Source organism: Scyliorhinus canicula, chromosome 5 (assembly GCF_902713615.1).
Source record: "Scyliorhinus canicula chromosome 5, sScyCan1.1, whole genome shotgun sequence".
In the NCBI taxonomy this organism is placed as follows: domain Eukaryota; kingdom Metazoa; phylum Chordata; class Chondrichthyes; order Carcharhiniformes; family Scyliorhinidae; genus Scyliorhinus; species Scyliorhinus canicula.
This window is the reverse complement of record NC_052150.1, coordinates 48,566,116-48,592,047: the sequence shown is the minus strand read 5'-3', so window position 1 is coordinate 48,592,047 and position 25,932 is coordinate 48,566,116. Positions and strand designations below refer to the sequence as shown.

The 25,932-nt window shown below is 49.8% G+C and overlaps 1 protein-coding gene across 7 annotated transcripts in view; it reads left to right on the top strand.

Moving 5' to 3' along the window:
• Positions 1–25,932, top strand: part of LOC119965968 (F-actin-uncapping protein LRRC16A-like) — a 458,632-nt gene that overhangs the window by 376,311 nt on the left and 56,389 nt on the right. For 5 of the 7 annotated variants that reach the window (XM_038797016.1, XM_038797017.1, XM_038797021.1 and 2 more), the window contains 2 exons: positions 5,899–5,916; positions 22,988–23,054. In XM_038797016.1, the coding sequence (XP_038652944.1) occupies positions 5,899–5,916; positions 22,988–23,054 (85 nt within the window). The remainder of the gene's footprint in view (positions 1–5,898; positions 5,917–22,987; positions 23,055–25,932) is intronic. The other 2 variants (XM_038797019.1, XM_038797018.1) reach the window with 1 other exon arrangement.

Below are 25,932 nucleotides of genomic sequence, written 5' to 3'. Positions count from 1 at the left end.
TGGCCAATCCACCTAACCCGCACATCTTTGGACTGTGGGAGGAAACCGGAGCACCCGGAGGAAACCCACGCACACAGGGGGAGGACGTGCAGACTCCACACAGACAGTGACCCAGCTGGGAATCGAACCTGGGACCCTGGAGCTGTGAAGCATTTATGCTAACCACCATGCTACCCTGCTGCCCTATACCCAGAAAAGCCCCCAAATTCGCTGAGAATCCTCATCACCTCCGGCATCCCCCCCATCGGGTCCGCCACATAAGCAACAGGTCGTCCTCATAAAGCTACACTCGATGCTCCTCCCCACCCTGCACCAGGCCCCTCCAGTTCCCGGACTCCCTCAACGCCATGGCCAGGGGCTCAATTGCCAACGCAAAGAGCAAGGGGGACAGGGGACACCCCTGTCTCGTCCCCCGGTGCAGCCAAAAGTACTCCGACCTCCTCCTATTCGTGGCTACACTCGCCATCGGGGCCTCATAAAGCAACCTCACCCAGCGGACAAACCCCTCCCCAAACCCAAACCCTTCCAACACCTCCCACAAATACCCCCACTCAAAGTCCTTCTCCGCGTCTAATGCCACCACTTTCTCCGCCTCCCCTTCAACAGCCGGCATCATAATGACATTCAGAAGCCTTCGTATGTTGGTATTCCACTGCCTTCCCTTTACAAACCCCGTCTGGTCCTCGTGAATGACCCCCGGCACACAATCCTCTATCCTTGTGGCTAAGATCTTTGCCAACAGCTTGGCGTCTACATTTAGCAGCGAGATCGGCCTATATGACCCACACTGCAGAGAGTCCTTGTCCCGCTTAAGGAAAATGAAATGAAAAAAATGAAAATCGCTTATTGTCACGAGTAGGCTTCAATGAAGTTACTGTGAAAAGCCCCTAGTCGCCACATTCCGGCGCCTGTCCGGGGAGGCTGGTACGGGAATCGAACCGTGCTGCTGGCCTGCTTGGTCTGCTTTAAAAGCCAGCGATTTAGCCAAGTGAGCCCCAACAGGTCTGCATACATTTTATCAAATTCGGCCGGAAACCCATCCGGCCCCGGCGCCTTCCCCGACTGCATGCTCCCTATCCCTTTAACCAGCTCAATCGGCGCACCCAGTCCCTCCACGTGCCCGGCCTCCACCTTCGGAAATCGCAGCTCCCCCCCCCCCCCCCCCCCCCCCCGGGTTCAGGCCGGTACAATTCATAAGAGTCCCTAAAGACCCCATTAACGTCTACCCCCCTCCGCACCACCTTCCCATCTCTATCCTTCACTCCCCCAATCTCCCTGGCCGCGTCTCGCTTTCGGAGCTGGTGTGCCAGCATCCTACTCGCCTTCTCCCCGTATTCATAAACCGCTCCCTGTGCTTTCCTCCACTGAGCTTCCGCCTTTCTGGTGGTCAGTAGATCGAACCTGGCCTGAAGGCTACGCCGCTCCCCAAGCAATCCCTCCTCCGGATCCTCCGCATATCTCCTATCCACCCTCACCATCTCCCCCACCAATCTCTCCCTCTGCTCTCCCCTCTCCCTATGCATTTGGATGGAAATCAACTCCCCTCTAACCACCGCCTTAAATGCCTCCCAGACCGTCCCCACTCGGACCTTCCCAAAATCGTTGGCCTCAAGGTACCTCTTGATACACCCCCGAACCCTCCCGGCAACCTCCTCGTCTGCCAGCAGCCCCACCTCCAAGCGCCAGAGCGGACGCTGGTCCCTCTCCTCCCCCAGCCCGAGGTCCACCCAGTGCGGGGCATGATCCAAAATGGCTATGGCAGAGTATTCAGCATCCTCCACCCTTGAAACCAGCCCCCTGCTCAGGACAAAAAAATCAATCCTCGAATAGGCATTATGCACGTGGGAGAAAAACGAGTACTCCCTGGCCCTTGGCCTCGCAAACCTCCAGGGATCCACCCCTCCCATCTGATCCATAAACTCCCTCAACACCTTAGCCGCCGCCGGCCTCCTACCCGTCCGGGACCTGGATCGATCCAATGGGGGATCCAGCACCGTATTGAAGCCCCCCCATGATCAGGCCCCCCGCCTCCAGATCCGGAATGCGTCCCAACATGCTCTGCATAAACACCGCATCGTCCCAGTTTGGGGCGTAAACATTCACCCGCTCCCCCTGCAGCTTACCACTCACCATCACATACCTCCCGCCACTGTCAGCCACCACATTTAATGCCTCAAACAACACCCTCTTTCCCACCAGGATCGCCACCCCCCCCGATTCTTCGCATCCAGCCCTGAATGAAATAGAACATAGAACAGTACAGCACAGAACAGGCCCTTCGGCCCTCAATGTTGTGCCGAGCCATGATCACCCTACTCAAACTCACGTATCCACCCTTTACCCGTAACCCAACAACCGCCCCCCCCCCCCAACCTTACTTTTTTATTAGGACACTACGGGCAATTTAGCATGGCCAATCCACCTAACCCGCACATCTTTGGACTGTGGGAGGAAACCGGAGCACCCGGAGGAAACCCACGCACACAGGGGGAGGACGTGCAGACTCCACACAGACAGTGACCCAGCCGGGAATCGAACCTGGGACCCTGGAGCTGTGAAGCATTTATGCTAACCACCATGCTACCCTGCTGTCCAGTACTTGGCCCACCCATCCCTTTCTCAGTCGAACCTGGTCTGCCACCTTCAGGTGCGTCTCTTGGAGCATGGCCACATCCGCCTTCAGCCCCTTCAAGTGCGTAAACGCCCGGGCCAGTTTGACCGGCCCGTTCAGCCCCTTCACATTCCAGGTTATCAGCCGGATCAGAGGGCTCCCTGCCAACTAGCCATAACCCATCCCCTGCCTGCTACTGGCCAGCGCCCCCCGCTCGGCCTGTTACCCACGGCGGCAAACCCCCCCCCCCCCCCCCCCCCAGCACCCCCTGCATACTCCAGCTCCTTCCTGGCCATTTCAGCAGCAACCCGGTACCCCCCCCCCCCCCCCCCCCCCCCCCGGCTAGGACCCCTCCTAACCGCGCGCCCCGCCCCAATAGCACTCCCGTGAGCCAGCTAACTTCTGTTGACCCTGACGACTCCCGCCACACCTCCGACCCCTCCCCACGTGGGGCTACTCATCCTCCTCCGTGCCCATCAGCAGGGCCCCCCCCCCCCCCCCCCCCCCCCCGCTCCTGCGCGGGAAAATAACAACCAGCAAAGGCCCGTGCTTCTCAGCCCCGACCCCGCCCCCATCACCCCGCAGCGCGGGAAACCAGAGGAAAGCCCCGCGCTTTCGCCCTGCCCAACCCCGCCTCCTCTAGGGCAACGCCCATTGCCGGTCCCCACCACCAGCTCCCCGCCCTCCCACACTCCCAGTGTACCTCCCTGCCCAACCCGTCCACCAGACCCATACAAAAAGACATCAAGGCATCGCCCCACCCACCCTAAAGCCAACACACATCCTGCATGAAACAGAGAACCCCCCCTCCAAAAAAAAAAAAATTAGACACCGTTGCATTTACATACAAAACCCCCATCCCTGACCCTCCGTTTGAGTCTAATTTCTCGGCCTGCACAAAGGCCCACACCTCCTCCGGGGACTCAAAATAATGGTGACGGTCCTTGTAGGTGACCCACAGACGCGCCGGCTGCAACATGCCAAACTTCACACTCTGTGGAGCACCACCTTCGTCCGGTTGTACCCAGCCCTCCGCTTAGCCACCTCCGCACTCCAGTCCTGGTAGATCCGCACCACCGTGTTCTCCCACTTGCTGCTCCGCTCCTTCTTGGCCCACCGAAGCACGCACTCCCGGTCAACGAACCGGTGGAACTGCACCAGCACTGCCCGCGGCGGCTTATTCGGCTTGGGCCTCCTGGCCAGTATTCTGTGGGGCCCCTCCAGCTCCAGGGGCCCCTGGAAGGACCCAGCTCCCATCAGCGAGTTCAGCAAAATGACCACATAGGCCGCCAGGTCCGACTCCTCCAGCCTCTCCGTGAGGCCCAGGATCCGTAAATTTTTCCGCCTCAACCGGTTGTCCAGCTCCTCAAACCGCTCCTGCCACTTTTTATGGAGCGCCTCGTGCATCTCCACCTTCCCCGCGACGGCCGCGGCCTCATCCTCCCTTTTGGAGGCCTGCTGCTGCAGCTCCCGGATTGCAGCCCCCTGGGCTGTCTGAGTCTCCAGCAGCTTACCGGTGGTAGCCTTCAGCGACTCCAGCAGCACCACCTTAAGCTCCTGGAAGCAGCGCCGAAGAGTTTCCTGCTGCTCCTGCGCCCACTGCCTCCACTCCTCGAGGGCTCCGCTGGCCGCCATTTTGTTTCCCTTCCCCTACTTTTCCAGAGGCGCTGCCACCGCTTTTCTGCTCACCCCACTCCTGGTCCGGACCATAGAACCCTGGGGATCTACTGCAGACCCACGTCGGGAATCGTTGAAAAAGCTCCATTGGGGGCCCTGAAAAGAGCCCCAAAGTCCGTTTCTAGCAGGAGCTGCCGAACGTGCGGCTTAGCTCCGCATAGCCGCAACCTGTTCTTTGTATTCTTTAATGACAGGTGAAAAGCAGATGGGTGAACTTCAGTCCTAATGGCAGACTCCAGATCATTTCAGGAAGAGGGAGTACTTTTAGCAGTCGGCATTATAATCTGACGTGTAAATGATTTGGACTTGCATTTGTTCTGTTCTAATTTTATAAGTAATGCATAATATTATGCAACGGATAGCTGCATTGGTGAGCTAAAAATACAGAGTGCACTGGGTTATAATATGGTTCACAGAGCCCATATCTCAAGACCCTGTTAAGTTTAGACCACTTTACTTCATTGCTGGTATCTAATCACCAGTGTCAGGACCAATAATGCATGCATATCCCTACAATCTGAAGTCTTCATGCTCCAAAATAAAAGCTTAAAGGAGGTGTTGTGTAAAATGAAGCAAAAAATTACCTGGCTGCTTTCTTTTTTAAATGGAAGGCTGTGTTCGCAGTGCGGAGGGAGGCTCATGGCCACATCTGCAGAATGAAAATTTTGGGGTCTTGGGTGAAACTGCATTATACTGAGTTCTGCGCTAGTGGATTATGTCCTGGGTGGCCCCCAGTGTATGGTAGTCGGGAGTTCCAGCACAAGTGGTATATAATGCATAGGACTGCAGTTCAGTTGGAACTGTGTGCAGACTCATTGTACCACAGAGTAGAAGGAAGTGGGTTTTAATCTGTAGCTTCATCCACTCATTGAAGGCAATCCCTCACTGAATTGAAAATCATTTCACTTTTGTAGAACAGCAACATTTCCTGAAGTATATTTTCCACAAGGATACTGAGAGGAGTTTGAATGTTCGCCGTAAGGCTGAATTAGCACCAGCTAATGCTCCGATCCCACCAGCGTCAATGTTAATAATGCATGCATATCCCTACAGTCTGCAGTCCTGATGCTCCAAAGTAAAAGATTAAAGGAGGTGCTGTGTAAAATCAAGCAAATAATGATATTTTTCTTTTTTTAAACGGGCGACTGTGTTTGCCTTCCGCTCCACCTGAACTTCACTCGCACATTCCCAGTGTCCGCATGAGGTAGTTCAGAATTGCACCAGTAAGCTTACATTCTCATTCTCTTGTGGAGGGAAGGGACTAAACCAAATATTTAATTTAGAAATTGTATTTGAATGCTAATGCTTCCATCAGCACATTAGTGTCTGGTGCCATGTATGCTTTGTTTGATTTTTTTTTGGTCATATTGAATATTGCTGAAATGGGTTGATAATTTTCTTTGTTATGGCTTAAATCTGGTCAACAAAAGCTATTTTATAATTTGTTACTGTCTTGTGCCTTTCTGATTCACTAAGCTTTAAATGTTAAAAATAACAGTGCTGTAGAGTATTTTCTTTTGTGTGGTTATACTTTCTTTCTGAAATGCAAAACCATTTTCATCATATCTTCTCTTCCTCCATTTTCTGATTTCTCCTTTTGCTGCATGGAGACTCTCTGCTGTACCAGTGTAAGTATTGTTGTGTTTGCAGTCTATTGTTGGGCAGTTGGTTTGCTTCATTTGCTTTTGTGTTGAATGAAAGTCCCATGAGAGAAGTCAGACTTGCACTTTGTTTATTTTTGATTGTGTGCTGGAATGAAAGTTGAACTTCTATATAAAGTGATTAGTTTGATTGAAATTATTACTGAAGCTTGATTTTGCACGTCAAGCAGTTGTTGAGAAACAAAGGACGCTTGTGTTTTTAAAATCTAATTTGCATTGATTTTTGCATCGCTAAGTCCCTCCCACATTCTTAAGCTCAGTTCCAATACTGAACAGGTGACCACCTGACATGGAGGACCTCTAAAGTGGCATTAAGAAAGACCTGTGTGAGTGGCACAGTGGTTAGCACTGCTGCCTCACAGGGCCAGGGATCCGGGTTCGATCCCAACCTTGGGTGACTGTGTGAAGTTTGTAAGTTCTCCCCGTATCTGCGTGGATTTGTTCCAGGTGCTCCGGTTTCCCCCACAATCCAAAGATGTGCAGGTCAGGTGGTTTGGCCATGATTTGTTTTTAATTATTTTTCAGATTTTTATCAAAACATAATTTTAGCATAACCATTAACAACATTTAACAAAACAAGGTGAACGTTAACATTATATAAAGAAAAAAGAACAAGAATACGCAACATTCTCCACCCCCCGGAATGCTGCTGCCGCTGACATTTTAGTGCTCTCCTAGAAAGTCGAGGAACGGCTGCCACCTCCGAGAGAACCCCGTCATGGACCATCTCAAGGCAAACTTTATTTTCTCGAGACTGAGAAACCCAGCCATGTCACCAATCCAGGTCACTACACGCGGGGGTTTCGAGCCCCTCCACATTAAAAGGATCTGTTTCCGGGCTACCAGGGAGGCAAAGGCCAAGACCTCGGCCTCTTTCACTCCCTGAACTCCCAGATCGTCTGACACACCAAAGATCGCTATCTCTAGACGCGGCACCACCCGCGAGTCTAGGATCTTGGATATTGCCTTAGCGAATCCCTGCCAGAATCCTTTAAGAGCCGGACATGCCCAAAACATATGGATATGGTTCTCTGGGTTTCCCGCACACCTCTCACATCTATCCTCAACCCCAAAGAACTTGCTCATTCTTTTTCCATTCAAGTATTCCCGGTGGACCACCTTAAACTGGATTAAGCTAAGCCTGGCAAATGATGAAGAGGAATTAACCCTGTTTAGGGTATCTGCCCACAGGCCCACATCCAGCTCCCCGCCTAGCTCCTCCTCCCACCTGCCCTTAAGTTCCACCACTGGGGCTTCCTCCGCCTCCTGTAGTTCTTGGTAGATGTCTGACACCTTCCCCTCCTCTACCCAGGTGCCGGAGACTACCCTATCTTGTATCTTGCGTGGGGGTAGCAACGGAAATGTCACCACCTGTTTTTTAAGAAAGGCGCGTACTTGAAGGTATCTGAAGGCATTTCCAGGGGGCAAATGAAATTTATCCTCCAGTGCTTTCAAGCTGGGAAAAGTCTATGAACAGGTCCCCCATCCTTTTAATACCTGCCCTATGCCAGCTTTGAAACCCTCCGTCTATCTTGCCCAGAACAAATCTGTGATTGTTGCGTATCGGGGTCCAAACTGAGGCTCCCTCCACCTCCCTGTGTCATCTCCACATCCCAAAATGATCTTTTTTTTTTAAATAATTTTTATTGAAATTTTTCGATACAAACATTTACCCCTACTACATTTTAAATTATAACACAACAAATCCTCCCTGGAAAATCCTCCCCACGCCCTCCCCCGCGCGCACCCCCCCACCCTTCCCCCCCTCCCCCCCCCCCCCCCCCCCCCCCCCCCCCCCCCCCCCCCCCCGCGCTACCAGTCTAGCAACCAAACCGTTTTTCCCTTTCTGCCGATGGCCTTGGGCAATCATTGCCCGCGACCCCCCGCTGACGTGCTCCCTTCGTTGCTATCCCCCCCCCCCCCCTCCCTTCCCCCCCCCCCCCCCCTTTCTCCCCGGGTTGCTGCTGTTTCGGCCTCCAGTTCCTATCTCTGATCCAGAAAGTCAAGGAAGGGCTGCCACCGCCGGAAGAACCCCTGTACCGACCCTCTCAGGGCGAATTTGATTCTTTCCAATTGGATGAAGCTTGCCATGTCGTTTAACCAGGTGTTAACACTTGGTGGCCTTGTGTCCCTCCACTGAATCAAGATCCTTCTCCGAGCTACCAAGGACGCAAAGGCCAATATTCCGGCCTCCCCTGCCTCCTGTACTCCTGGCTCCACCCCAACCCCAAAAATCGCTAGCCCCCACCCTGGTTTGACCCTGGTTCCCACCACTCTCGATACCGTCCCCGCCACCCCCTCCCAGAACTCTTCCAGTGCCGGGCACATCCAGAACATATGTACATGGTTCGCAGGGCTTCCCGAACACCTAACACACCTGTCCTCACCCCCGAAGAACCGACTCATCCTAGTCCCCGTCATATGGGCTCTGTGCAGCACCTTAAATTGGATGAGGCCCAACCTTGCGCACGACGACGACGAATTGACCCTCTCTAAGGCATCCGCCCATGTCCCATCTTCTATCTGCTCTCCCAGCTCCGCTTCCCACTTGTCTTTCAGCTCCTCTATCGATACCTCCTCCACCTCCTGCATTATTTTGTAGATGTCCGAGACCTTCCCTTCTCCGACCCAGACCCCTGACAGCACCCTATCACTCACCCCTCTATCGGGAAGCAAGGGAAATCCTTCCACCTGTCGTCTGGCAAATGCCTTCACCTGCAGGTATCTAAACGTGTTCCCCGGGGGGAGCTCAAATTTCTCCTCCAGCTCTCCCAGGCTCGCAAACCTCCCCTCTATGAACATGTCCCTCAGTTGCCTGATGCCCGCCCTGTGCCAGCTCTGGAATCCCCCGCCAGTGTTCCCCGGGACAAATCTGTGGTTCCCTCTCAGTGGCGCCGCCATCAGACCCCCCACTTCCCCCCTGTGTCGCCTCCACTGCCCCCAGATTTTCAGGGTGGCCGCCACTACCGGACTCGTGGTATACCTTGTGGGGGGGAGCGGCCATGGTGCCGTTACTAGCGCCCCCAGGCTTGTATTGCCGCAGGACGCCCTCTCCATACGTTTCCAAGCTGCCCCCTCCCCCTCCATCACCCACTTGCGCACCATCGATGCGTTCGCCGCCCAGTAGTATCCGGAAAGATTGGGTAGCGCTAATCCTCCCCTGTCCCTACTCCGTTCCAAGAAAATCCTTCTCACTCTAGGGGTGCCATGTGCCCACACATAGCCCATAATGCTGCTAGTTACCTTCTTGAAGAAGGCCCTGGGGAGAAAGATGGGCAAGCACTGAAACAGAAACAAGAACCTCGGGAGGACCGTCATTTTGACTGACTGCACCCTCCCTGCTAGCGACAGCGGTACCATGTCCCACCTCTTGAACTCCTCCTCCATCTGCTCCACCAGCCTTGAAAAGTTCAGCTTGTGGAGGGTCCCCCAGTTCCTTGCCACCTGCACCCCCAAGTACCTGAAGCTCTTTACTGCTCTCTTAAAGGGGAGCCGCCCAATTCCCTCCCCCTGATCTCCCGGGTGTATCACAAAGACCTCACTTTTACCCACATTTAATTTATATCCCGAAAAGTCCCCAAACTCCGCTAGTATTTCCATTACCTCCGGCATTCCCCCTTCCGGGTCCGCCACATATAACAACAAATCATCCGCATAGAGTGATACCCGATGTTCCTCCCCTCCCCTTGTCAGTCCTCTCCACCCCCCTGAGCCCCTCAGTGCCATCGCCAACGGTTCGATCGCTAATGCAAATAGTAAGGGGGATAGGGGGCATCCCTGCCTGGTACCTCGATGGAGCCCAAAATACTCTGACCTCCTCCCGTTTGTAACCACACTCGCCATCGGGGCCGAATACAGCAGCTTCACCCACTTGATAAATCCCTCCCCAAACCCAAACCGTTCCAGCGTCTCCCACAGGTATTCCCACTCCACCCTATCGAATGCCTTCTCCGCATCCAGTGCTACCACTATCTCAGCCTCCCCCTCCACTGCTGGCATCATAATCACATTCAACAGTCTCCGGACATTTGTGTTAAGTTGTCGTCCCTTTACGAACCCCGTCTGGTCCTCATGGATTACCCCTGGCACACAATCCTCTATTCTGGTTGCCAGGACCTTTGCCAACAGTTTGGCATCTACATTCAAGAGGGAGATAGGCCTGTAGGACCCACACTGTACAGGGTCTTTGTCCCGCTTCAGGATCAAGGAGATCAGGGCCTGTGACATTGTCGGGGGCAGAACCCCCCCCTCTCGCGCCTCATTGAAGGCTCGCACCAGCACTGGACCCACCAAGTCCACATACTTCTTATAAAATTCCACCGGGAACCCATCCGGCCCCGGCGCCTTCCCCGCCTGCATCTGGCCTATCCCTTTAACTAGCTCCTGCAGCTCTATCGGCGCCCCCAGCCCCTCCACCCGTTCCTCCTGGACCTTTGGGAACCTCAATCTATCGAGGAAGTTCTCCATTCCCCCCCTCCTCCTGGGCGGCTCAGACCGGTACAATTCCCTGTAGAAATCCCTGAAGACCCCGTTCACCTCTTGCCCCTTCTGCACTACGTTCCCTCCCTTCTCTCTCACTCCCCCAATCTCTCTGGCTGCATCTCGCTTGCGCAGCTGGTGTGCTAGCATCCTGCTCGCCTTTTCCCCGTACTCATAGACCGCGCCCTGTGCCCTTCTCCATTGCGTCTCCGCCTTCCTAGTGGTCAGTAGGTCAAACTGGGCCTGTAAACTGCGCCGCTCCCTCAACAGCCCCTCCTCTGGTGTCTCCGCATATCTCCTGTCCACTTCTATAAGTTCCCCCACCAGTCTCTCCCTCTCCTGCCTCTCCTTCCTTTCTCTGTGTGCCCTTATGGAGATCAGCTCTCCTCTGATCACTGCTTTCAGGGCCTCCCAGACTACCCCCACCTTCACCTCGCCCGTGTCGTTCGTGCCCAGATATCTCTCAATGCCCTTCCGGACCCTTCCGCACACCTCATCGTCCGCCAGCAGCCCCACATCCAGGCGCCACAACGGGCGCTGGTCCCGTGCTTCCCCCAGTTCTACCTCTACCCAGTGTGGTGCATGGTCCGAAATCGCAATGGCCGAGTACTCCGTGTCCTGCACTCTCGAAATCAGCCCCCTGCTCAGTACAAAAAAGTCTATTCTGGAGTACACCCTGTGGACGTGGGAGAAAAAAGAATACTCCCTCGCCCTTGGCCTGCCAAATCTCCAAGGGTCTACCCCCCCCATCTGCTCCATGAACCCCCTTAGCACCTCTGCCGCTGCCGGCCTCCTATTCGTCCTGGAACTCGATCTGTCCAGCCCAGGGTCGAGCACTGTATTGAAGTCCCCCCCCATGATCAGGCCCCCTGCCTCCAGACCCGGAATGAGGCCCAACAGGCGCCTCATAAAACCCGCGTCATCCCAATTCGGGGCATACACATTCACCAGCACCACATTCTCTCCCTGCAGCCTACCCTTCACCATCACGTACCTACCCTCCTTATCTGCTACCACCTGCGCCGCCACGAACGACACCCTCTTTCCCACCAAAATCGCCACCCCCCGGTTCTTTGCGTCCAAGCCTGAGTGGAACACCTGTCCCACCCACCCCCTTCTCAGGCGTACCTGGTCTACTACTCTCAAGTGAGTCTCCTGCAACATTGCCACATCCGCCTGCAGTCCCTTTAGGTGTGAAAAAACCCTTGCTCTCTTGACCGGCCCATTCAGCCCCCTCACGTTCCAAGTAATCAACCGGGTCGCGGAGCGACCTGTCCCTTTCCCCTGTCTATTAGCCATGTCCTGTCCCCTGTTCGCCCCGGGTCGACCCTCCCCTTCTGACCCGTTCCCCATGGCGATGGCCCCCCCCCCCTCTCCTCCCGTTCTTCCCTTCCCGTCCTCGGCCTTTCCAGCAGCAACCCGGTATCCCCCCCTAACCCCCCTTCCCCCCCCCCCCCCCCCCCCCCCCCCCCCCCCCTGGCTAGGACCCCTCCTAGCCGCGGTGTATCCACCATCGTACTCCCGAGAGTCAGCTGATTTTCGCTGACCCGGCTGCCCCTGCCACACTCCGACTCCTCCCGATGTGGGGGGGGAGGGGCCTCCCCCCCCCCCTTGCCATCCCTCTCTGACCCCGCTTCAGCGCGGGAAAAGCCGCCATTGCTGGCCACACCCCGCTCTTCTCTCCTCCCCCTTCCTCCGTCCCGCGCGCGGGAAACAGGGGAAAGCCCGCGCTTTCGCCCGGCCACACCCTACCCCGCCATCTTCAATTCCACCCCCGTCCCCATCCAAGCCCATAAAAAAGCCCCCTTAAAACGAGAGGAAGAAAAAAGAGAAAAAGAAAACCCGCATAACCAACTTGCACCCCCCCCGTCCCGCCTCCCCAACTTAACAATATAACAATATAAATAACAAATCTCAAATAAATACATAAATACATAACTATGCCTGCATAACTAAATAACTACCCAATAATAACGTATTTAACCATCACCCTCCATCGAACAGAACAGTAACCATAACCCTTAAAGAACAGATCAAAAAACAGTAAAAAAGCCCCCCCTACAACAACAATAATTAAGGGAAGTTGGCAACGGGAAGAGACACACAAAAAGGAACAAAGAAACCCCCCATAACACAAGTTTCAAAGAAACCAAACGATCCATCAACTTTAACCAAGTTCCGACCTGGCCTAAGAAAGACATGGGCCACTTGATCAGTCAAGGGTACTCGGGCGGCCTCGACCGCCGGCGTTCCCAAGTTCTAGTTCAGGTCCAGCTTTTCCTCCCGAACAAAAGTCCATGCCTCCTCTGGGGTCTCAAAGTAATGGTGCTGGTCCTTGTAAGTGACCCACAAGCGCGCTGGCTGCAGCATTCCGAACTTGATCCTCTTTGCGTGCAGCACCGCCTTCGTCCGGTTAAACCGGGCCCGCCGCTTTGCCACCTCCGCACTCCAGTCCTGATATATCCGCACCGTCGAATTCTCCCATTTGCTGCTTTTCTCCCTCTTGGCCCACCTCAGCACTTTCTCCCGATCACAGAAACGCTGGAATCGCACCAGCACCGCCCTCGGGGGCTCGTTCGCCCTAGGCCGCCTAGCCATGACCCGATATGCTTCTTCCAGCTCCAGAAGCGATGGACCGGCCCCCTCTCCCATCAGGGAGCTCAGCATCTCCGCTACATATTTCGGGAGATCAGGCCCATCCAGGCCTTCTGCTAGGCCCAGGATCCTCAAGTTCTTCCGCCTCATTCGAGTGTCCAGCTCCTCAAAGCGGCTCTGCCATTTCAGGTGGAGTGCCTCGTGCACCTCCACCTTTCCCACGAGGACCGTGGCCTCCTCCTCCCTTGCAGTCATCTCCTGCTGCAGCTCTCTTATCGACGCCTCTTGGGTCGCCTGGGCCCCCATCAGCCTTGTGGTCGTCGCGTTCATAGACTCTAAGAGTTCCACTTTCAGCTCCGTAAAACACCGGAGGAGAGCGGCCTGCTGCTCCTCCGCCCATTTTCTCCAATCTTCTAGTGCGCCACCGGCCGCCATTTTGGTCCTCTTCCCCCGCTTTTTTCGGGGAGCTGCTGCCGCTTTTTTTGTCGCCCCACTCCGAGTACCGACCATAAAGTTGGTCTCACTCTCCTCAGGGAGCCTTCCCCCACCGGGATTCGTCTTTACAGTACCGTCGGGGCCCTCCAATCGGCCCTTAAACACCTTTGTCGCAGGAGCTGCCAAATGTGCGACTTAGCTGGTCATAGCCGCAACCGGAAGTCCATCCCAAAATGATCTTGTTCACCCGCTTAAAGAACGACTTAGATGGGAAGGCACTGGAAGACAAACAAAAATATGGGGAGGACCGTCATCTTAATGGTCTGCACCCTCCCCGCTAGAGAAAGTGGGAGCATTTCCCACCTTTTAAATTCCCCCTCCATCTGCTCTACCAGCCGGGATAAGTTAAACTTGTGGAGGACATCTCAGTTCCAAGCCACCTGTATACCTAGGTACCGAAAGTTTTTCTCCACCATCTTAAGCGGAAGCTCTCCCAGTCTCATCACCTGCCCTTTAGCTTGGATCACGAACATCTCACTTTCCTTCTCGTTTAATTTGTACACCGAAAAATTGCCGAAGTCCCTCAAAATCTGCATGACCTCCCCCATCCCCTCTAGTGGGTCCGAAATATACAGGAGCAGATCATCCGCATAGAGCGAGACCCGATACTCCTCTTCTCTCCCCCCCGCGAACCAACCCCTGCCAGTTCTTTGAAGCCCACAGTGCTATGGCCAACGGCTCGATTGCAAGGGCAAATAGTAACGGGGAGAGGGGGCACCCCTGCCTCGTCCCTCGGTGAAGCCTAAAATACTCTGACCTCACCCTGTCCCTCGGTGAAGCCTAAAATACTCCGACCTCACCCTAACCTAAAATACTCCGACCTCATCCTGTTTTGGCCATGCTAAATTGCCCTTTAGTTTCTAAAGATGTGGGGTTACAGGGATAGGGTGGAGAATGCGCCTAGATAGGGTATTCTTTGAGGGTCAGTGCAGACCCGATGGGCCGAATGGCCTCCTTCTGCACTGTAAAGATTCTCTGATTATATATGACATCTTTGATGACCTCAGTATATCAATACTTTTGAATCTCAGAAAAATGGCAGAGAATTTGCATTCAACCATCCCCCACAAATAACAATGGTAATCTGTTTGAGGTGTTGGTTGAGGGATTAGTGTTATCCAGGGCACCAGGAAATTCCTGGTTGATTCTTGGGAGTTTGACCACAGTGACATCTACTGACATGGGACTCTCCTTCGGATGTCTTATAAAGGACTGGCCCCCTTGCGTTTGAGAGTGCCATTGCTCAGGGTTTCATGCCAGTAGTTACCCCACACATAGCCCTGAGAATGAGAAAGCTCCTTTTCAAAATTGCCTTAAACTCAAAACCCAGTCTTGTGACTCTCTCCCATCACATTCTCCAACCTAATATTAAATTGCATCATATTGTGATGCCACAACTTGGCGCCATGATCAACACAAGTAGGCTAAGAAAAGGCAACAAAGGAGTTTTTCAGTGATTCATGTTACACCGTTCAATCCAAGGAGTTTAATGAATGAAGCAGAAGTGCCGAGGACACTTGAAACTATAATAGCTGTGACAGAAACATGGTTCAAAGAAAGGCAGAGGTAGCTCAACATTCCTGCTTACAGGCCTTTTCAGATGTGATGTGAGGATGGGGGGGGGGAATTGCAGAATAATTTAAAGAAATAACCTTAGCTGAGAGAAGGGATGCTGTGCTAGAAGGAGCATCAAATGTAGCCATATGGGTTGAACTGAGGAACATAAAAGGGGCAATCACGCTGCTACAATTACCATTGACCCGCAGATTGTTAGAGGCAGCAGGAAGAACAAATACGTGGGCAAATTCCTTAGGGCAGCACAGTGACACAGTGGTTAGCACTGCTGCCTCACAGCACCAGGGACCCGACTTCAATTCCGGCCTTGGATGACTGTCTGTGTGGAGTATGCACATTCTCCTCGTGTCTGCATGGGTTTCCTCCGGGTGCTCTGGTTTCCTCCCACGGTCCAAAAACGTGCAGTTTAGGTGGATTGGCCATGCTAAATTGTCCCTTAGTGTCCAAAAAACAGGTTAGGTGTGGTTTCTGGGTTACTAGGGTAGGGTGGAAGGCCCACACCTGGGGGCCTTTCGAGGGCCAGTGCAGACTTGATGGGCCGAATGACCTCCTTCCACACTGTAGAGATTCTATTCTATAACCACCCTATGATCCTATAAGCATTTCAAATGTTGTAACCTAGAAAGACATGGACCAAGAGATGGAAAGTGGGATTCAGCTGCTTTTGGCCAGCATAATAGACATGGATCAAATGTCCATCTTTGCCTTAATTATTTTGTGTTTCAAAAGAACTGCTGAATATGTTCAGGCTATTAAAAAGGCAGTGTCCCTTACATTTAAATCACAGCTTATTAGTTTGTATCTAAAGCTGAATTTTATTCGAAGGTTAAAGAAAGCCTTGTGTTGATGTTGGAAATGCTAAACTTGGTGCACCAAATCTCCTTCCATTAATGAATGTATAATATGAGAACTCATTAATTCAAACCCCTGCAGAAAGCAGTTAATCAAAAAAAATGCATCAAAGAATGGATGTAAGGAAGTTTTCACCAGTATTAACTACAGACAGTTAAACCAAGGAATGCCATTGTAATACTTTAAAACACTGTCAACAAACCTCATTCAACATTCCTCAAGTTTGGACAGGGTTTCCGCTTTCATTGAATTTTGTATTAAAATTAAGCTTGCTGCAAATGGAACATCGAATTTCTAAACATTAAATTATCCCCTGGTAACTAATTTATTTAAACCACATCATTTAATTGTTTACTTGCTGTCAATAATACTCTTTCATATGATCCTCTAGTGAGGGAAAGTGAACTTTTAGCACTGTCCTTTATTTTCACCAATGGACTTCATTATGGCAGCACAGTAGCAGAGTGGTTAGCACAATTGCTTCACAGCGTCAGGGTCCCAGGTTTGATTCCCGGCTTGGGTCATTTTCAGTGTGGAGTCTGCACATTCTCCCCGTGTCTGCGTGGGTTTCCTCCAGGTGCTCTGGTTTCCTCCCACAGTCCAAAGATGTGCAGGTTAGGTGGATTGGCCATGCAACAATTGCCCTTAGGTTAGGTAGGGTTGCTGTGTTCCGGGAATAGGATGGAAATGTGGGCTTAAGTAGGGTGCTCTGTCCAAGAGCCGGTGCAGACTCAATGGGCCAAATGGCCTCCTGCACTGTAATTTCTATGAAAAATCATGGGCAAGACTTAACAGTTATGAATAAGGAGTTGAAAAATTAGGGCTTTTGTACAAAAATCTCTTTAAATTCTCTTTATTCGATTCCCCGCTGGGTCACTGTGCGGAGTCTGCATGCTCTCCCCATGTCTGCGTGGGTTTCCTCCGGGTGCTCCGGTTTCCTCCCACAGTCCAAAGATGTGCAGGTCAGGTGGATTGGCCATAATAAATTGCCCGTAGTGACCAAAAAGGTTAGGAGGGTTTATTGGGTTACGGGGATAGGGTGGAAGTGAGGGCTTAAGTGGGTTGGTGCAGACTCGATGGGCCGAATGGCCTCCTTCTGCACTGTATGTTCTATGTCAGTGTTTATTGTGTGTGGCCTATTTAGTTTGTGACATGGGGCTGGATTCTTCCGCCCTGCCTGCTGCAAGAACGCCCCAGGCAAGATGTGAACAATGGATAAGACCTCGGACGGGATTCTCCGGTCGCTGGGCGGATGTGGCCGGAATATCCCGCCCATGGTACCTTTGGTTTTTTTTGAGCAAAGCCACATGTGTGCATTATCTTAAAGGGGACAGCTTTTGAGTGGCCTGTGCACCTTAATTTATTGCTGCATGGTGCACAGCTGATGTGCCAACTTTGTTCAACTCAGATTCAGAGATTTGAACACCTAGGGCAGGATTCACCGACCACCCTGCTGCGTGTTTTTTGGTGGGGGTGTGGCCCATCAGCGGGACCTACCAGTCCTGCCATTGTCAATGGGATTTCCTGGTGACAGTATCCCTCGCTGCCGGAAAATGCTTGCGCCAGCATGGGACTGGAATTTTCCGTCGGCATGAACAGCCGGTAAATTCCGTTCTTTATCTCAATTACTGTTGAGTGTAACATTAGCAATTGCTCCACCATCTAGGGCATCGATGAGACCAAGGCCGTGTCTGTCTTGGCTGATGAGTGTATAAGATCACTTGGCATTCCAGGAAGAACAGGAATAGTTTTTCCCATGCCTTTCCCTGGAAATGTATTCCACAAACAGTAATATCATTATCCAGACCTTCCTCATTGCTAGTACAGAGAGTAGGAAATTTCTCACTAAAGATTCTTCTTAAAAGCCTTTAAACAGTTTATTTCTAAATCCTCAGTCATATAAAACCTTGCTCCATGCGTGGCTAGATTTAGATAGCACTCTGTTCTATTGGCGCCATTGCTGATGGGGTCACTTGCAAGCCCTGCATAAGCTGCAGTTTATGACAAGTTTATAATAATCTTTATTATTGTCAGAAGGTAGCTTACATTAACACTGCACTGAAGTTACTAGTCGCCATGCTTCCAGCTCTTGTTTGGGCACACAGAGGGAGAATTCAGAATGTCCAATTCACCTAACAAGCACGTCTTTCGGGACTTGTGGGAGGAAACCGGAGCGCCAGAGGAAACCCACACAGACACGGGGAGAACGTATAGGCTCCGCACAGACACTGGCCCAAGTCGGGAATCGAACCCGGGTCCCTGGTGCTGTGAAGCAACAGTGCTAACCACTGTGCTACCATGCCGCCCGTTGATGTTTGCAATAAAGTCACGGGTATACTGGCAGCTGTAATTCATGGACTCTGAAGAGAAATTTCATTTTCTTATCTTCTGAACCCCAGGCATGTTTCATTTGATGACTATCACATTCAACATTCTTATGACTTGAACTTGTGCATCCCAGTGAAAGCGAGCACATGCATGGATCTTATATTTATTTTCCTTTCCCATAAATTTCCAGATCTTAAACTCCAATCACTTCTCTGTATTTCCATTGCACCATCCTCTTTGCTCCATTTCATGGAGTTCACCCGTGGTGTTTTACATGGTGCCTATTTCGGCATTTCTCAAATAAGACTCAAAACCCCAGAAAATAAAGACGGTCTCTTTCTGGAGTTTTATGCTGAAAGCATTCTTAAAATGAAACTGGAGTCCTCTGGCTAAATTCTTTCAGAATTAAGTGGCACAGATCTGTATTATTGCAAATCACTTTTATTGGAAGTAATTTCCAAGCTTGATAGTATTCAGGTGATTGAGTTTTACCTCAAATTAACAACCAAAATTATTATTAATGCAGAAGATTATTTTCCAGCCCAGCAATGAACCATCTGGTAGGCTTGTCTGGTTCAGTATCTGAGTGTCATAATCACACTTATTGTTGGTTCCTTAGAAGAGTGTTTTTCAAACTTTTTTCCCGGAACCCATTTTTATCAATTGGCCGACCTTCGCGACACACCATTTTTGCTTACCTTTAATGCGACAGGTAAGCCTACTTGGTCCTCACAATCTCACTTGCTTTGTGATTCAATGTTACATTCGGCTAAGGACTTTAGATGATTTTAAGTTCTCGCTGCATCCTTTGAAAAAAAACAAGAGGTTTGTCTTCAAACTCGCCATGCTTAATCTACAAACGCCTTTGAAGTTTTGTGGATATTAAACTTTCATTTGCCAGTACTTCCCTGCATAATGATACACACGGGGCTGGATTCTCCAATTTGCAAACCAAGTGCTGACACCGGCATGGAAACAGTGGGATTTTACGCCAAAAAAAAGGCGCAACATCCGGATGGGGCTAGCAGCCGCACAGCGTAAAGCTGGCTTTATCTGCAGATACGGCCAGAGAATTGCCGGGTCCATGGTCGCACATGCGCACAGATGCAGCCTGCGGTGGCCGCGACGTGCAACATGGCGCTGGTAACGCGCAGTCCCAGCCTGCCAAATAATGTCTCCCCAGTAATCCAACTCGCCACCCCCGGACCGCCCTGCACCAGTCCCCGCCGAAGCCCGCCTGCCAGCAGAACGGTTTCTCCCCCCGACTGTGGCAGCGCTAGACACAGTCCGCAGCCGCCACGCGGGATCCACGAAAAAAAAAAGTAAGTGTTGCGTGCCATCGGGAACTCAGCCCATCGAGGGAGGGCCTCAGGTGATGTCCTGACGCCGTCTGTGCGGCGTACTCGTTTTTGAGGGAGCTGAGCATCACAAAAGCGGCGTCGCCCCCGATTATATCGCAAACGGGAATTCTCCAGCCGATCGCCGAACGTGATTTCGGCTTTGGTGACTGGAGAATCCTGCACATGGGCTTTGCAACCTGATCTGCATTGGCACAATTAACAAAGCCATACCTCAAGTAATCTTCTTTATACTGCTTTGTTCCCGATTCCAGTTTTTTCTTTGTTTAAAACTATCCATCTTCAGTTCTTCACAGTCCTGTTGCTTGCTCACAGCTAGAAAATGGAGGAATCTGCCCATGCCAAAAAGCACAGATGTACAGGGCGTATGGCGTCCGTGTATGTGCCAGGCATGTGACCTGTTCTCTGCCGCCGCTTCTGGCCGGAAGATTCCATCGTCGTGGCTGGCATTCTCAATTTAACAGCCAGTCACAGATGGCATTCTTCATTTAAAAGTTGGTTGTGGCTATTGGGCACTTCTCCCGTAATCGGAAATGCCACGACTGATCCTCCTGACACGGGTCACGACCCGCAATTTGAAAAACCCTGCCCATGAGGACAAAAGACTTTCAACCCATCTTCAATCTATGAGCCTTGAACTTTAAGATTCAAATAGCAGAGGTTATAACCTATTATTTGGCATAGCTTAGATGTTCTAACTTTCTCACTCTGAATTGATTGAACCGTTCAAATCTCAAGCACTGCTCAGAACAGACGTAAAAGCTACGCTCTTCAGAAGCACAAGCTAATTTTTTTTTTTGGTTAACTGGATGTGTTGCTGGCATCTCAAAAACGTTTTATCAAAAGAGCTTACAGAGGGTGCGATCCAATGGCCACGCTGTGCTGAGAAAGCAGCTTGTTGCAGCGCACCGTGGCTGATATAACTCAGACGACCCTGCTCCTAGGTTCTACCCGGTTCGCAGCACCTCGCAGGATCCAGTGAGACATTGCAACGTAGTCCCACCCATTGCAGATGGAATCACTTTTTGAGAAATCTGCATATTAGAGACAGCTTGCCTCACTCTAATATGCAGATTCCCGTGGTACCTGATGCTTTGGGATTCAGCTCCTTTGCCTCTGAGACCTCAGGCAAGTGCACAAGTCCCCACAAACGGGGACCAGATGCAACAGCACTCGTGGGGGTCTCGCAGGGGATTGGAGGCAGGGTGGTGCCCTGGTGCCACCAGGGTACCCTGGCAGTACCAGCCTGGCACCCTGGCAGTGTTGTCTGTCTGCCAGCCTGGCATCGCCAAGGTGACCAGGTAGCATTACCAGCTGGCATGGGCACTGCCAGGTTGGCACTGCCAAGGTGCCTTGCTGGCATTTTTTGCGCATGCGCGATTGGGCCGAGAGTGCCCTGCGTAGGTGTTGGGGTGGTGCGGGGGGGAGGTCGGGGATCACTTCAGGGCCCTTGAAGATTAAGATGTCATTTAAAAATGGCATCCCGATCTCTTGCTACACTGGGGAGTTCTGGCGAGCGGAGTTCCCCACTGTTCAAAACGGGTCTATGTGCGGCCTCAGCTGCGCGTTCCCCATTGTGGCCCCTTACACAACGCGAGTCGCGAGAATAGCCATGTGTTTCTCGGCAATGCGAGTGCTGGGAAACATGCAGCTAAACACACCCGCATTGGAACTTTGTTCCTATTTGAGTGAATGGTGTCCAGAGCTAAATGAAAAAGATTTGTAGATTAGCTTTCAGTCCATGACTGCAATCCATTTTGACATTGTGAGTCAGATATTCCAGCATATTCAGCAGCTTCTGTCCCCAGATGACAAATGACACTTTTCCTGATGGGATATTCAGTTGATGAACGTCCAGATGGATTGAGGTTTATTAGACAGCTGGAAAGTCAAATCTTTTGGGCAGTTAATGCCCCACCTGAGATTTGAATTTTATGCTGAATAAAGTTGTGGTAATTCCATATGGATTGTTGCATCTTTAAAATGCTTAAAGACAGCTGATCTGCTCCCTCTTTAAGCCTGCAGAGATTGGGCAATTCATGCAAGCCTGTGGTATCCCTTATCATGTTAGTTATTTTAACAGGGAAGTTTTTATTTTCATAGAAGATAATGTTTCACTGACACTGGAAATCACTCCCCTTTGCATATACAGTTTGTAGAATGTTTACTTTGTTGTTGTTTGACCATTTGGGCAGATAATAGCTACATTGTTGATTTTCCATAGTTTCTCATTTTTGGCAGTTACATTTTAGTCTATTTCAACGATATGTTTCTGCTGAACAGATAAACTGTTACGAGTATGTAGGTCCTTACTTTATGCCTTTACCTACAGAGCTATTTCCCTTCCTATTTGGTTGCCTTTCTCACCAGATGCATTTCCAACTTTTGAATTCATTCAGCCTGTTCACCAACTTTTGTTTTGCCTTAGTCTCTGCTACCCCCTCTACTTAAAGGTGCAAGTAGAATTTCAGTGCAGGACCCTGATTTACTAGTGTGGGGGAAATATCACCTAACCAATAGCTGTTAAACGGTGTCAGACGTCTGAAGGACTATTGTCCTAGTTGTTATCCCGGTTTGGCAGAGTGCTTGCTTGAACATGGAAATTAACATTCCAAAAATGAGAAATACTAGACATATGACGGAAAATGCCATATTAAATTCCAGACAGTGCCAATGCATTCAGTCAGCAGATTTTGATGTTAAGGCAGAAAGCCCTTATGATTTCCACTTAGTGTTTCATGTGTAATGTATTAAATTTGAATAATCTTTCTAAATGTGCCATGGCCATTTAAATTCTGCATGGAGAGGAATGAGAGTTAAAAGCATATTTATTTTTTGGGGATTGAGTCACTTTGCACAGAGAACTCTGAGCATTCAGCAATTAATAATAAAATGTATGCAATTGCCGTTGGTAGCAACGTTGCTCTGTTTCTCTGTAAAAATGGCTCGTTCGTCGCCATTGCATGTCTTTCTAACATGGCAGTTAATATTATGAGAATGCTTTGAGTTTTTGTACGTTATTTTAAAGAAAGAAAGGTTTTGTATTTAAATCACACCTTTATGACCTCAGGATGTCCCAAAGCTCTTTACAGTAAATTAAGTAATTTATGAATTTTAGTCACTGTTGTAATGTAAGCAATGCAACAGCCAAAGCACAAACAGCAATGTGATAATGACCAGTTCATATTTTGAGGTGTTGGTTGAAGGATAAATATTGGCACCAATAATTTAAAAGTTAATTATTACATCTGCAAATAAATTCAACTAAGACACAATTTCTGATCTGGAACTGTATGAGATACAGCCGTGAATGTACAATATTTAATGATTAACTAAAGTTATGTTTTGTGCGGCAGATGACTCCCAAGTCGAAGAGGAAAAGTATCCACAGCAGAATGCTTCGTCCTGTTTCCAGGGCCTTTGGTAAATGAATAAACACACATTCCTTTTTATTCACGTGGAAGTAAAATCTGATCATTTCAACCCTCAGCTGACCATTGTTCTTAAATTTAACGTTGAGATTTTTCCGTGTGATTCTGAGCAAACGGTTGTTGGAAATGTTGCCAGGAAATAAGTTAAGCAGATTAAAGAAAATGACCTGCCAAAGATTGTAATTTTCCCAAGTAACTTTAGGACAAACACAGAGTTGAGAAAATCACGAGTATTTTATGGTAATAACTTTTTCCAGTTCTAGTCGTTCTCTTTTTTTTAATGTAACTTGAGATTTTGTAACTAGGTAAGTTACAGATGATGGATAGATTTGTTTATAATAAGTCACGACATGCCCATCAGAAAGCATTTTGATTTTAATTCCTGCTGAAGACCTCTGGGGGGGCTGTTTGTGTATAAACAGTCCCATCTAGTGGTTAAACAGTGAAGCGGTATTCATCTGAAATAGATGTTGCAGCATTTGTGCTTTCTCAGATTTGATTCCTTTTTTAAAATAGATCCAATATTCTGCAAAGGCAACTAGAATGCAACTGAAAGATGAACATTTTATATTGGCGTTTTTGAAAAAAAATAGAAATTTGGATCAAATATTTTTGATACCCTCTATCAAATAGTACTGCAGCTCTCTTTCAGCTAAACCAGCAAATTTCTCGGTTTATGGATAGTAGATTATCACAAATATAAATACAATGGTCCATACAGTATGCTTGCAGAAATTTCACATACTGAAAGTAAGCTTAAAAACAATTGTTGCACATTCTATCCAATAAAAGACTAAGAGAAATACAATGTCACAATTTTGAGAACACTGATATTTATGCCCCACATTTACTATTTATTGTAAATATCGTGGAACTATCGGGATCAATTTTTTCCGATTTTGATGTATTCAGCAATAGGGACAAAATTGTAGTTCAGTAATTGTAACAAGAAAGGATAAGATTCCTGCAACCTTCATTAGGAAATGGTTCATGTGGTCCCATCAAGTGGAGGTGAAACCACATGAAACTCACTACATGGCTTCTCTCCTGTATATAAAAGCTGAATGAACCTTCCTTAGAAATTTACTGTGCAGTGAATTAACATATTTGTATCATTGCATTGGACAGTTTTGCAATGTTTTATACACAATTAAATATTGTTATTTATGTAGTTTTCAACTTCCACGGTAATCAGTTTTCAGTTCAGGTGCATTTACTTCTAAATTCAGATATTCATGGCCATGTCTTGTTATTGTTGGGTGTGGTTGCTGCTGGTTGGGGGGGGGGGGGGGGGGGGCTGTTGAAAGAGGTGTACAATTTGTCTTGGATCTTCCCAGTAGCCCATCAACATCAGCTTCTGAAAGATCAGAGTGGCTTATTTGAATGTTCAAATGAAAGGAGCTGGAATTCCGATTGTTTGAAGATGCACTGTCAGTCCAAATCGGATAGATATTTCAGTTAGAAACTAATCTAGGAAATGATTAAAGAATTGAGATATGTCCCAAATGTTATCCAAGTGGTGTGGAACATGTAGCTACAAAGGCAGAGTTATGAGCATCAGGAAGAGATGATAGCATACATCTTCGGACTGTAAGGGTGATTGGAGGACAACTATCACCTTCTGTATGAGGAGATGGTGTTGTCACTACAAGGCAATGTGGCTAGCACTGCGAGGGTGGTGTGCGCAGTTGAGGTTTTGGTGCAGGACATGCACTCCATGGCGAGGGATACCCGTTCCATGGTTCAGCTCCTGACCTCCAGTGCTGAGGGCATGAACTTTATGGTGCATGGCTTCAACTGCATGATGTGGCACAGTGGTGCACTGCTGCCTCACAGCTTTAGGGTCCCAAGTTCAATCCCGGTCTCAGGTGACTGTCTGTGTGGAGTTTGCACTTTCTCCCCATGTCTGCGTGGGTTTCTTCTGGGTGCTCTGGTTTCCTCCCACAGTCTGAAGATGTGCAGGTTAGGTGGATTGGCTGCACTAAATTGCTCCTCAGTTTCCAAAAGGTTAGGTTGGATTACGGCAGTGTTTTACAAACTTTTTTTCCGGGAACCCATTTTTACCAACCGGCTGACCTTTGCCACCCATGCCGGCTGACCTTCGCGACCCATGCCGGTCGACATTCACGACTCACACCAGCTGACATTGGTACAGTTAATAAATCCAAACCTTACAAAATCGGCATTATACTGCTTTGAGCCTGATTGGATTGGATTGGATTTGTTTATTGTCACGTGTGCCGAGGTACAGTGAAAAGTATTTTTCTGCGAGCAGCTCAACAGATCATTTGACAAAGAGTCATCGGACTCGAAACGTTAGCTCTTTTCCCTCCCTACAGATGCTGCCAGACTTGCTGAGATTTTCCAGCATTTTCCCTTTCGTCTCAACAGATCATTAAGTACATGGGAAGAAAAGGGAATAAAAGAAAATACATAATAGGGCAACACAAGGTATACACTGTAACTACATAAGCACCGGCATTGGATGAAGCATGTAGTGTTAATGAGGTCAGTCCATAAGAGGGTCATTTAGGAGTCTGGTAACAGTGGGGAAGAAGGTTTTTTTATGTCTGTTTGTGCGTGTTCAGACTTCTGCATCTCCTGCCCGATGGAAGAAGTTGGAAGAGTGAGTAAGCCGGGTGGGAGGGATCTTTGGATTATGCTGCCCGCTTTCCCCAGTCAGCGGGAGGTGTAGATGGAGTCAATGGATGGGAGGCAGGTTTGTGTGGTGGACTGGGTGGTGTTCACGACTCTCTGAAGTTTCTTGCAGTCCTGGGCCGAGCAGTTGCCATACCAGGCTGTGATGCAGCCAGATAGGATTTCTTCTTAATGGGCTGTTCACCAGAGGTCCTGGAGCTCTCACCAGCACT